Below are 13,226 nucleotides of genomic sequence, written 5' to 3'. Positions count from 1 at the left end.
CAATTTCTCTGATGTTTCTCAGGCTGGCCACACCGTGAACCTCCAGAGATTGATTCTTCCCTCATTCCTTGAGGTTCAGTGCGTTTCAGAGGGCTGGTATGTAGAGAGAAGCCTTGGTTCCATGGTTCCACAGCTTCCAACCTTTTGTGTGCTCCTTTGCATTTACTGGCAGGGAAAATGATGAGTTTCCACCAACAGCCTGTGTACAGTGGTTAAGAGCTTGTGTTCTGGTATCAAAGTTTAGTTTCCCAAGAAACAAACACCCAGTCAAGGATTTGAGCACAAGCAGTTTTATTTGGAGGGTAGTATCAGAAAAAAAAAAAAAGGAAAAAGAAAAACAGGAGATGAGGAAATGAGCCAAGGAAAGGAGGTAGCTAATGGATGGTGAATTATCAAGTCAGATATCACTGTGGTAACTGGAGCTCAAGTCCAAGTGGAAACTAGGAGACAGAACATTTGCCTCCTAGATATCTCACCTGAGAGGTGAAGGAGCTGGGGTATTTGTGTACCAACTCTCATCAGTTATGGTCATGGGCTGCTCCAGGGGATGTGAATTTCCAAACACTGCTTGTACCGTTGTCAGGTAAAGCAGCCTCCCACAGGTTACAAGAAATATCTCAGGCAAAATAAGGTGAAGTCCTGTCCACATGGAAGGCCTGAGGGGTATGAGAGGTACTCTGACCATGGGCCCTTAAACCTGGATTCAAATTCTGCCTCACCATTCTAAATGTAGATCTTGGGCAAGCATGTCAACCTCACTGGGATGTCAGGCCCCTTCTCTGAAAAGTGTATCTTATACTAGATACATCATGGGGCTATCGTGGAGGTTAAAGGAGATGATGCATCTAACAAATTTAGCACAGTGCTGGCCATATAGGAAGGGATGAAAATGCTGAGTCATAATTTGAGTATATGGAGCATCTTCTCTGTGCCAGAATATGTAGTAGGTACTTGGTATAAAAAGTGAAGAAAGAGAAGTAATTCCTATTTTTGTGGGACTTAGATATTTGCCTATAAACCTACAGCCATTTCTTACCTTACTACAATAAATTACCCCTTGTCCAGAGTTGCACCATGCACTTTTATGTTCCAAAACACATATCCTAAATTTTATTTATTTATTTTTTATACTTTATTGATTATACTATTACAGTTGTCCCATTTTCTCCCCTTTATTCTCCCCTACCTTCAACCCCCCTCCCACCAGCATTCCCCCACCTTAGTTCATGCCCATGGGTCATACATGTAAGTTCTTTAGCTCCTCCATTCCCCATACTCTTCTTAACCTCTCCCTGCCTATTTTCTACCTATCATTTATGCTTCTTATTTCCTGTACCTTTCCCCCCCTTCTCCCCTCTCCCCCTCCCACTGATAACCCTCCCTGTGATCTCTATTTCTGTGAATCTGTTCCTCTTCTAGTTGTTTGCTTAGTTTGTTTTTATTTTTGTTTTTTTTTTTAGGTTAGGTTGTTGATAGTTGTGAGTTTGTTATCATTTTACTGTTCACATTTTTTATCTTCTTTTTTTAGATAAGTCCCTTTAACATCATATAATAAGGGCTTGGTAATGATGAACTCCTTTAATTGGACCTTATCCGGGAAGTACTTTATCTGTCCTTACATTCTAAATGATAGCTTTGCTGGATAGAGTAATCTTAGGTGTAGGTCCTGGCATTTCATGACTTCAAATACTTCTTGCCAGCCCCTTCTTGCCTGCAAGGTTACTTTTGAGAAATCAGCTGATAGTCTTGAGGGAACTCCTTTTAGGCATCTGTCTCTTTTTCTTTTGCTGCTTTAAAGATTCTCTCCTTATCTTTAACCTTGGGCGATGTAATTATGATGTGCCTTGGTGTGTTCCTTTTTGGGTCCAACTTCTTTGGGACTCTCTGCGCTTCCTGGACTTCCTGGAAGTCTATTTCCTTTGCCAGATTGGGGAAGTTCTCCTTCATTATTTTTTCAAATAAGTTTTCCATTTTTTGTTCTTCCTCTTCTCCTTCTGTCACCCCTATGATTTGAATGTTGGAACATTTAAAGTTGGCCTGGAGGTTCCTAAGTCTCTCCTCATTTTTTTGAATTCTTATTTTTTCATTTTGTTCTGGTTGTATGTTTATTTCTTCCTTTTGCTCCAAACCATTGATTTAAGTTTCAGTTTCCTTCCCTTCACTGTTGGTTCCCTGTATATTTTCCTTTATTTCACTTTTCATAGCCTTCACTTTTTTCTCTAATTTGTGACCATATTCAACCAATTCTGTGAGCATCCTGATTACCAGTGTTTTGAACTCTGCATCTGATGGGTTGGCTATCTCTTCATAGCTTGGCTGTATTTTTTTCTGTAACTTTTATCTGCAGTCTCATTTGGGCCATATTTCTTAGTGGTGCACCTGTTAAGCAGAACCTTAGGTTTTCACCAGGGTGGGATAACCCATGCCCTGCATTGTGGCCCCATATGTGGGGCAGGGGTCTGAGAGGGAATAATACTGCTTGCTTGGCTCTCAGCCAGCTTTTAGTCACTTCCTTCACTATCCACAAGTGAATTGGGCCCTTCTGGTGCTGATTTCTGGTTGGGTGGTTTCTGTGTATGTTCTAGGACCCTGTGGGTCTCTCCAACGAATTCTCCTGTGAGGCTGGGAGTTTCTCCCACTGCTGCTGCCCTAACCCCCAAATGTGTTTTCAGTCAGAGGCTTTATTTTCCTGTGCTGAAACCCTGGGCGGCATGATCTGTCTTGCTCCCCAGTTTTCCCTCCAGGTTTATTCACACACAAATGTGGAACCACCCGGTCCACCAAGTAGTACCTTGCTGCAAGCCCTCTCTGCCTCAGTTGCCCCTCTCTGCCCCTCCTACTGGTCTGGATGAATGTTTCTTCTTTAACTCCTTGGTTGTTGGACTTCCATACAGTTCAATGTTCTGGCAGTTCTGGTTATTTTTTGTTTTTAAATTTGTTGTTGTCCTTTTTTTGGTTGTGTGAGGAGGTAGAGTGTGTCTACCTATGGCTCCATCTCGGCCAGGATATCCTAAATTTTTGGCACCTAGACAAATTGTCTCAAGGATTTGCAAAGGCAAAGCTGAGCCTTTGGAAGCAATTGTGAATTTTAAATTTTCTATTATCCAAACTTATATAAGTAAAAAGAAAGTGGTGAAATTAATTTTACTAACAGTCCAATCTGTAAAATCCTTTCAATGTATAATCTGTACCCAAGTTATTAATTAGATATTTTATTTTGTTTTTGGAATTTAGTTTTCAATATTCAACATGTATTTTGTACTGACTATTTCAGCCCAGCTATATTTTAAGGGCTCTGTGGCCACATGTGGCGCATGGCCACCATATTAGACTTTGAAGTTCTAGTTGGCCCTAGATTCCTTTTAGAAGTAACTTCCAATGAAATAGTTTCGTTTTTCTCCTCTTCATAGATGACAATGGTCCTTCGCATCTATGAGAATGAAGTTGGTTTTAGCTCAGGCTTCCTATGAAATTGACAGATTCTGTAATGAAATTTCACACATGGAAACTGCAGTGAGATTCCTAGCAGGTGTAAAAATTTGACGAAGTTATTCCTTTAACTGCAACTGAATGGAAACTGCCGCAGCTGTTCCCATTTGCACGTTTTCCAAATCTCATTGCAAAAACAAAGTTGTTGGCAACCACTGGAGAAGTATCAACTTACCTCTTCATTTGGGAAATTAAATTAAATCCTCAGCTCGTTTCTAAAAGTCACAGATTTGGTACATGTTAGTAGGGCAAACACATGAGCTGCTGTTAAAATATTGATGGCTTCGGTTTTCTCAGGTGCTGCTGCTAACATCTGCAGAAGATTTGGACTGCACTCCTGGATTTCAGCAGAAACTGTTCCATATCGATCAGCCAGTTGAATTCATCCAGGACCAGGCGATTCTAAACTGTAAGTGATGCCACTTGATTTTTTTTTGCCTAATGTCATTTTTAAATTCACCAATGTCTGTCAATGTGCTTCAGGATGTGGTGCTCCTTAAATGATTTTCCGCTCGTTATTCTTATTCTACTTGATCCAGAGTGGAATGTCTTGCATTAGAACCTCAACAGCTTAGAGGTGAATCGAGTGATGTGTGTCTCTTTTTAATGTTTTATCATTGATGAGTATTTCTCAACCAGTCCCAGAAAAGGGGACTACCACCTTCCAATGTGAGTACTATCCTGTGGAAAGGAAATAAAATCCATTTCACCAGGGCAGATCCCTCAGAGCAAAACCATTGCCTTCCTGTGGACTGTTATCCTGTAGTTTGCCAGCCATGGCATTAGATCGAAATAAAGGCAAGAGCAAGATGTTGGCTTCCAGGAAATTTTAGGCATAGGAACTCAAAACTCATTCTTAAGGCTGTAAGATGATTCTCAGAAAGAGTCAAAACCTCTACTGGCTATTCTGTGGATTAAACTCAAATCCTCCCAAATTCCAGTTAATTTCTTTAAAATATACTCAGGCCTGTGGTTATAATACCTTCCTGTTTTTTAATGCTGATAATATATTGTTTAATCTTTGAGGGCATGGGATACATTGCTAAATGCATAACAAATACAGTATTAGCACAGTGGAATTTAACACTGATGTTAGACAAATAATGATTTAATTGAAGGCTCTTGAGCACTCTTCTTTAGCATTTGGGAATGAAGGATGTGAAAACATTTGTTCAGATGCTCTGTCTGAGGTTTCTTCAGGGAAGATACTTGTGCATTTGCCCTTGTAATCTCAGGTTTGCCTTTCAGGCTAGCCACATTCGTTCATTCCTGAATGGTGTGGCTGGCACGTTTTTAAAAAGTTAAAAAAAAAGAAAAAAGCCTGCTTGGTTGGATTGTGCTGTGAGGCTGGAACACATTTAAAGAGTTGAAAGGAACACAGTAATGAAGATGCAATGTTGAGCATCAGGGGAGCTACCCAAGGTGAAGCCCAGGCACATCTTGATGCAATTACGCCAATGAAATCATTTCAATAATTAGAGTCTGTAATGACAAGGTGCAGGACTGGCACAGTAAGTGGATTCCAATATGTGATTTCAGATTAATTTGATCCCTGTGTGGGACTTCTGGGTCAGGCCATCAGGAACCCTCATTTGTCTTTTGATTCTGCTATTAATCAGAATCAATATGTTTCAAACAGAACTTGGTTTGCAAGAACCATTTTTCTGGCTCTCTTCGCATCTGTCTTATCTACTCTTTTCTTCTCTCTCTTTCTCTCTGTCTCTCTCTCTCTCACACACACACACACACACACACACTCTTCTCTTCCCTCCCCCCAGTGATTATCCCAAATCTATCGATATATCGATATGTGTTAAAATGTGAAGCCACCCTGAGTATGAAAATTAATAGTGTTGGTATGCAAAGCAGGCCTGTAAATGTGATTGCTTCTGTAATCTTCACTACACCAAACAGCTTCTAATTCACTGCTGAAAAACTGGAAACAATCATACTTTGGGGGGTCTTTTTAATTTAAACTAGACCATACTGTACATTCCAATATCACAGTTTGATATGCGTGTATGTTCTTTCAATTCCCTAAGTAATTAAGAGGGTTATGATTGTTGGTTCTGTGTAAGCTATTAAGTGGTAAATGGAACTGGGTTGATTATCAATGATATCACTTTCATGAAAAGTCAGGGATATGGGATAGTTAAAATTTTACATGTGGATTTGTGTGTGAATTGTTGCATCAGTAAAATCTGACTACCCCTCTGTGAAACTGTAGGGTCCATGTGTATTACTAGGTTGAGAAATCTACAGAGGGCAGATCTAGTATGGAATGTTCATCTCAAAGCAGGATGCAGGCCATTATGAGTGTAGACCCTGTGAATAAGGTTAATTGTGCCTAAATGAAGCACAAAGTTTTTACAGATTGGAGAATGCCTCCTGAATATTGTTTGGAAAATCTGAATTTCCAGAAGTAGTAGCAATGTATTACAATACTCCACTTGGAAGGAAAAATAAAAAGCCCAAAATGTTTTTCTTAACCAACAAACATTTTATGTTTCTCTCTCTCCTTTCCCTTTTGCCCTCTTTCCCCCTCCCTCTTTCCTCTTTCATTCTCAGTTTCTTTCATCCATTTCTTTATAGTTCAACACAAGACCCCTCTGTCTCTGAAAAACGTGATTAACTGAGAAGCCAATGAGTGGTGAGTGCTCTCATTCTGACACAAGGCTAGCATCTGGGTGAAAACAGAAAGGGATCAAACAAAACCAGACAGTGTTGAGATATTTAGATACATGAAGCTGACTGCTAAGATCCAGGGATACTTTAGTGGTGTATCAGCTGAGGTTCTAGGTAATAACAGATGTTAAAAGAAAACAGGGTAGTCACATTCTTTTGGCTTTTGTCATTTGCATTTTCCCTTTATCTTTGCAATATTTAAGAGCTTTGGTTTCCAATCGTTAGGAATATTTATCTTGTAGAAGGTATAAACACAGCACGATCAGCCAATAGATGTCTACAGTTTCACTATTCTATAAACTTGTCCGACCATGTTGTTTCCTTGCCTGACCGACCTAGTCTATCTGCTGATACCCCAGAATCAAATTCGACCAAACTGCGTTCAGCTTTTAGCAAGTTACAGGGGATATTTATTCTGTCCACAGCTTCCTGCTCTCTTTGTTCTGGCAGTAATGTTCCCTTTTATCTTTTTTCATCTTTCTTCTCAATTCTCAATGACTTATCTCTTTCTACCTTAACTGTTACTAATGGTCACCTCCACTTCTTTTATTTCCCTAATATTTTATTCACTGTTCACTTCAATACATCTTTCCCTCAGTTGTTCCAAAGCCTTTTATTTTCTTCACATCCCAATAACTCTTTATTCTACTCTCCTTTCCACTAACTATACTTGCTTTCGTCTTTAAAAGGCCATTTTTCAACAAGCTTCTAGGATCAAAACATGGTGTTCCACTCTTTCTTCTAATGTAACCAGGGGAGCACTTTCATCCTGTCTCTCACTGTGTGATGCAAAGCCCCCAACTCACGACAACTTGGACAAAACTTTCCTGGCTTTATCTCAGTCTTGAAAGGTGAGCTGAGAAGATGTGTAGTTATTTCCATTTTTGATGAGAAGTACAAGAAGAAAAGGGAAGACAGCTTAGAAAGCAGAAACTAAGAAAGGAGATAATTTATTCAAGGCCTTTAGTCTTACGGAGGAATCCCTGAGGGGTTCATGGCAGGAGTCCACAGCGACCCCCGACATCCTGAACTGTCTTACATTCGTTGGTGTGGTTGCTTCTCCTGCAACATGGAAATCATGTTAGTATTGGCACCATGAAATTTGGATCACAACCCTGCTTATAGCCTCCCAGCTGACACCTGGGCTCCAGAGGAATAGCTGGTCTGGAAAACTGAGAAGCCACCCAGCTGATATGGAAAAAAGAAATAGGTGATAAGCTCCTGACTTTTTAATGTAATGCAGAATTACAGAACAGCACATCTGCTCCGCGCCTGTCAGCTCAGACACAACTTCTGGCATTTTGGAGGGACCTGGGACCATCACGTTTGCTGGGGAAAATCATACGCATGACCCTCTACCCTCTATTAGTGGGAGACATCTCCAGTCACCAGTGTCCACAGGGGACACTGCAGTGGCACCTAGCCACTACCCGTTCATCGTCAGGGATCACCCCTCTTAGGCTACACATACACAGAATGAAATCGCTGTACCTGAGTTCACCTAAAAAATGCAGACTTCCACATATTTACACTTAATGAAGATCCCGTATTAGTCAGAATAAGCTTGGTACCAAACAACCCCAGTGACCTAACAGAGTAGAGGTTGGTTTCTCTTTAAGGACATGTGGGTAGATAAGCTGCTCTCCTCCAAGTAGCTCCTGTCCATGCAGGAACTTGAGGGCCCAGGCTACTTCCAACTTGGTCCTGCCATTTTGTGCTTTCCAATCACTCCTCTGTCACCAAGCTGATACCCAGGAGGACAATAAAGAATGTGGGGAAGGTAATCTAGGTGCTTAACTACCTTAGCTCACAAGGCACATGTATCATTTCTGCCTCACTCTGTTGGCCATACCTAGTCATAGAGCTAACCTAACTGCAAGCAAGGCTGGAAAAGGTGGAGGAACGCTTGTGTTTGGTGGGCGTTCACGATCTCTACCAGATACTAACAAAGCAGTGTGACCTTCCAATTCACAAAAAGACTCCCAAAGAGACAGAAATAGACCATGAAAGGAGGCAGCCATCTCAGAGAAACTTGGGCCTACATGGAAGACAGGACAAAGTTTAAGCAAGAGAGCAAGGTCATGCACCTGTGACTACCTCCTGCCTTTTTAATCAGGGAGTATTCTTTTCTGGGCCTGGCAGCTTCTTCCCTGCTGCCCCTTTGAAACACCCAAGGGAGGGACCTCACCTTCCAAAGGTTCTGAGAAGAATGGGCTCCAGTTGCATCCTCCTGATGATTAAGATCACATAATTTTAAGCTCACAGTGACTAGAGTTGAAACATATGACACAGTCACACGTGAGCTCTGTGACCATGAGTGAGTTATTTGAATCTTCCAAGTTTGAATTATGTCATCTCTCTAAGGAGGATAATGACAGTCCTTACTGCTAGAGTTGATGCAGTAATTGATGGGAAGGTGCTTAGAACATAGCTATGAATAAATGAAAGCTGCTTTTATTATTACTGACATTATTACTGTTGTTATAATTATTGTTGTTTTTATTCATAGACCTGAGATAGGTTCAATTTCCTTATAGTGGCCACCAAGACATAGCTATTTAGAAGATAAATTGTGGGCATTAAAATTCTGAAGAGATGAAGAAACATCTAAAGGAGTGATTCTAGGACGTGAATTTCTTGGACCAGTACATTTTTCTTTTTTTAATATTGGATTGATAAGGCTATATTTTCAAACAGTATCTTACATGTGGATATGAAAAAAAAGAAAGCAAGCAATAAAATAAGATGAATACCTCTATTCACATTGGCCAGCATTTTCTTTTAAAAGGTCATTTGGCACCAAAAACCAAACAAAACAGGAATAAGGACTAATTACAGGAGAGAAGGTGTTCCTTTAATTTCAGTACATTTTGCTTTGTAAAAAGTGCACCATAATGTTTATGTTTACCTCATTTTGGTGGGAAGTCGCTAATCCAACGTATTAGGTGACCATTAGGTTTTTCGCTCTTGACGTTTCCAGTAATTCTCCTGAAGTTTCAACATGTTCATTTTTCTGGAGAGGCAGGGATAACTCTTAAGAGAGGTCCTCATGAAGGGCTTTATGCCTGCTCTGATTCGCAAAAAAAGCCCATTTTTAGAAAATATAACAGGTGCCCATACATTGGGAAGAAATGTTGGGATTTAAAAGGCACGCCTAGTGCTGACCATTGCAGCGCCCGTGGCCTTCACAGCCAACATTTTCTGTGCACTCTCTAAGTATGGAGGGCCCCTTGGACTCGACCACAGTTATCAGGGGAAAAACACTCTCATCTGCCCATTTTACAGGTGAGGATACTAAAGCTGGACTAGCTGAAGCAGTTTACTCAAAGTTGCATTGCTCATAATTGGTGGCATCAAGATATGAACCCAGGATTTCCGTGCCCTGGCTTTTATCAGAGTTCTAGTCTAGTGTCTTGTAGTTTTTGTTATTGTTGCTGGTAACATATTAAGGAAGTTTGTCACTTAGTTTTTCCATCCATGTTTATCAACCTGGCTAAGATAAAGAGAGACCTTCCTATAGCATTTTATTTTTTTCTGTCCATAGCCAAGTTTATTCTTCCTTTGTAATATATAAAATTGTAGAAAAATTGCTGCTTTTTTCTTGTTTTGAATGGATCCAGTGCCAGGCTGTTAATGACCCTGTGTTCCTGGCTTTCTACCCTCCCCATGAGTTCCTTTAATCAAGGTGTTGCTGGGCCATCCCACCTTGACACTGACCTTGGTTGGTGGTGGGTCATCCATGGAGTGCATTGTATTGCATTAATCATATTTGTACTTAACATACATGAGTCAGGGCTTTTGAGGGTGTTTTTAATTGACTATAAATCAAACGGGGAACTTGAAAAATGAAGGCAATTAATGAAAAAGCAATGTGAGAGGTGTTTTGCATCCCCAAACAGGAAATACATTGCCAGTGAATGAAATGTCAAAACAAAGGCCCTGTTGACCCTGCTGGAAAGATTTCATTTGGATGGTAATAAATGAATGAACTTTCCAATCTGGCAGGTGGGAAAATGCCTGTTTCCCAAGTTCAAGTTGATTTGGGCTTTTCTCTCTCTCTATTCTTTATGTTTAAGAATCTCCTAAGTTCCTTTGTTTTTGTTTTCTATTTTAGTGATTAAAAAACTGATCATTTCCTTTCCATTTTCTGGTTATGCATCACACTACTAACTTGTATTTACTCTAGGTGGGAAATTGATGAACTGATTGGTGAGATTATTTAACTGATTAATGAAATTACTTATACAGTCTGGAAAGATCTGAATAAGGTTGAAGCTTCAATCGGTATAGCTTTAAGCTGTTGTGATATGTCAAGAAAAGCCACTTTAATGTCACTTAATTCACTCTATCATGATGAAGGTGATTATCGTTTGGGTCAGAGTGTGGAGTCCTATTTACATTAATGAGAGTTTTTCCTATATTTAAATAGAGTTCTATAGAAATATATTTTTACATGTTTGCCCTTTCCTTTCACCAACATATTTGTAACAATCCAGTAATCTTTCAATTAATATTTATCAGGATTCTCATAAATGAATTATACTAACTACCTCATTTCATAAATGTAAAGTGATATAATAAAATAACTGCAGAATAAAAAGAACACATAGACAAGTTAGGGGGATATAATAAAATGCTAGAGGTCCTCACATTTGACTTGGGTCCTAAATTATACTTTGAAGATTGGGAGATATGAAATAACAGAGTGAGGCAGCCTAGGAAATCAGAAATGAAGATGCAGATGGAGCTCTCTTCACATTTATCAGGAGAACGGAAAAAATAAATAGACCAGACAAGTCACACTGTCAGCCCTTGGGCTAAATTTGCCCCACAGATATGTCCTGTTTGACGGCTCAGTGTGGGAGCCTGGAGTGTTTAATGAGAGGAATTTGTTGTCCACACTGAGAAATTCACTCTGAAAAATTCATAACTTCTGGGACATTGGCCTTCAGAACATAGACCCCAGACAGAGGCTGCCTGGATCCAAATCTGCTAAGGTCAGCCTAGTATCACTTAAGGATCTGGGGCAAGTTAGGGGGCGGGGGAAAGCTGACTGTGCCTCAGTTTCCTAATTTGGAAAATAAATGTTATAATGACAAAAACCCCAAGAACTTGTTCTCAGGATTAAATGTCACTCTATAAACAAGGTCTGAGCTGGCTTTAGGAACTAGGCTGGATCGAGGGGCTCTAATGATGTCATCATATCCCCTCCATTTCCCAGCTCTGCTTTCTGTAGCGTTGGTGCCCTTCACTCTCAGAGGACTTCCACCAGGATGGCCACCAAGACCTCCAGGCCTTTAGTCCTCCAGCTTAACAATCCAGAGCATCTTCTTTCCAAGTGTTCTACCAAACATCCTGTGGCTAACTCTCTTGATCCAGCTTGGGTCATGTGACCATTCCTGAACCAATCACGATGTGCCAGGGGATTTGGTATACCTCTTGGCCAGGCCTGGGGAAATAGAGAGGCCATTCTCTGAAGGAAAGGAATGATGCTGGGTATGCAACAGCAAGAGAGTCCACCACAAGGGTATTTCACTCTATTGCTCAGGCCCCTTCCAGTACTAACAGTGTATGACTGCAGGCTGTGCTCGGTGCATGAGAGTTTTTAGAACCCAGCACACAGGCCAATGAAAATGTCTTTTAGGTGGCAGGGGACAAGGACAGCCATGACACCAGGTTTCTCACGGGTGGTGCTGGTCAGCAGATTGTCTCATTAGCACTGTTACGTTCTTCGTGCTGCCATATGGCTTTGCTCTTCAACCTGCTGAGTACTCACACAGTGCTGGGACGGGACTAAATCTCTCTATCTCTGCTGTTTTTTCAAAGGATTAGGAATACAGTACTCCCCTTCTTCTGTGCTGTTTTGATATCTTCAGTTTCTGTTCCCCACAGTCAACTGCAGTCTAAAAATATTAAATATGAAATTCCAGAAATAAACAATTCATAAATTTTAAGTTGTGTGCCATTTGAGTAACATAATGAAATCTCACACTGTCCCACTCTGTTCAGCCAGGGACATGACTCATCCCTAGCTCAGTGTCTTCACACTGTATACCCTCCCTGTCCATTACTTACTTAGTAGTCATCTAGGTTATCAGATAAATTGTCTCAGCATCACACTGTTTATGTTCAGTCACCCTTATTCACTTAATAATGGCCCCAGAGTACGAGAAGAGTGATACTGGCATTTCAGATATGCCGAGGAGAAGCTGCGATGTGTGTGTGTGTGTGTGTGTGTGTGTGTACATGTATGTATGTATAGGAAAAAAACATAATCTACAGGGAGTGGCAAAAGTAGGTTTACAGCTGTGAGTATGGAAACACAGCTTATCCTTTCATTATTATTTATTAATTATTGTATTATTTTCTATACAAACAACTATAAACCTACTTTTGCCACACCCTGTATATAGGTGTCAGTCGAATGGGCAGTTTCAGGCATCTGCTGGGGGTCTTGGAGCATGTCCCCTGTGCGTGAAGGGAACTACTATACAGGAACGTGTGGATGTTGCAGGAAAATCTCCTAAGTGAAGGTATTAGAGCCACAGGAATTTGGCTTCTTAATGAGTAAGGCATCAAAACAAACCAGGAAGGATTGAGCGTGCTCTAAATAGTTTGAGGAGACAGAAGATCCTATCCTTTAACAGATCAAATCTACACACATTCTAATAATTGTTGTGCCCTCTGTTCTTTCACCTTAATTTTCATGGAAATTTTTATTGGTCTGAAAGCAAAGGGGCAAAAGGTACAAATACCTGCCGGTCAAAACACCCCTGAATATTATTTGTATTAGACCAAGTTGATGTTCTTCTTGTGAAGATAGAAGTCGGATGTAAAAGGGGAAATAACACATGTGGAGTCTCTATCGTTTGCTCAGCCAGTTATTTAAGAAACACAGAATAGTTGCTTACCTTATGTACTAGGTACGAAGGATGAAACTTTGATCCAGAAACAAAAGATGACTCCTATGTTGGAGCTTTTATTTTTGTGGAGAGAAAGAGACAGGCATGCTAGAAAGAAACAGTTAATAAGCAGAAAAATGTTATGTGAAG

At 40.4% G+C, this 13,226-nt stretch overlaps 1 protein-coding gene across 1 annotated transcript in view; it reads left to right on the top strand.

The window, feature by feature from the left end:
- Positions 1-13,226, top strand: part of CDH13 (cadherin 13) — a 1,051,180-nt gene that overhangs the window by 228,535 nt on the left and 809,419 nt on the right. The window contains exon 2 of the mRNA XM_037040313.1: positions 3,787-3,898. Coding sequence (XP_036896208.1) covers positions 3,787-3,898 — 112 coding nt within the window. The remainder of the gene's footprint in view (positions 1-3,786; positions 3,899-13,226) is intronic.

The sequence above is a fragment of the Sturnira hondurensis genome, unplaced genomic scaffold, assembly GCF_014824575.4.
Source record: "Sturnira hondurensis isolate 20B ecotype Veracruz unplaced genomic scaffold, ASM1482457v3 Scaffold0002597, whole genome shotgun sequence".
Lineage (NCBI taxonomy): Eukaryota > Metazoa > Chordata > Mammalia > Chiroptera > Phyllostomidae > Sturnira > Sturnira hondurensis.
The sequence above is the reverse complement of the archived record's forward strand: the minus strand, read 5'-3'. Positions and strand labels throughout refer to the sequence as shown.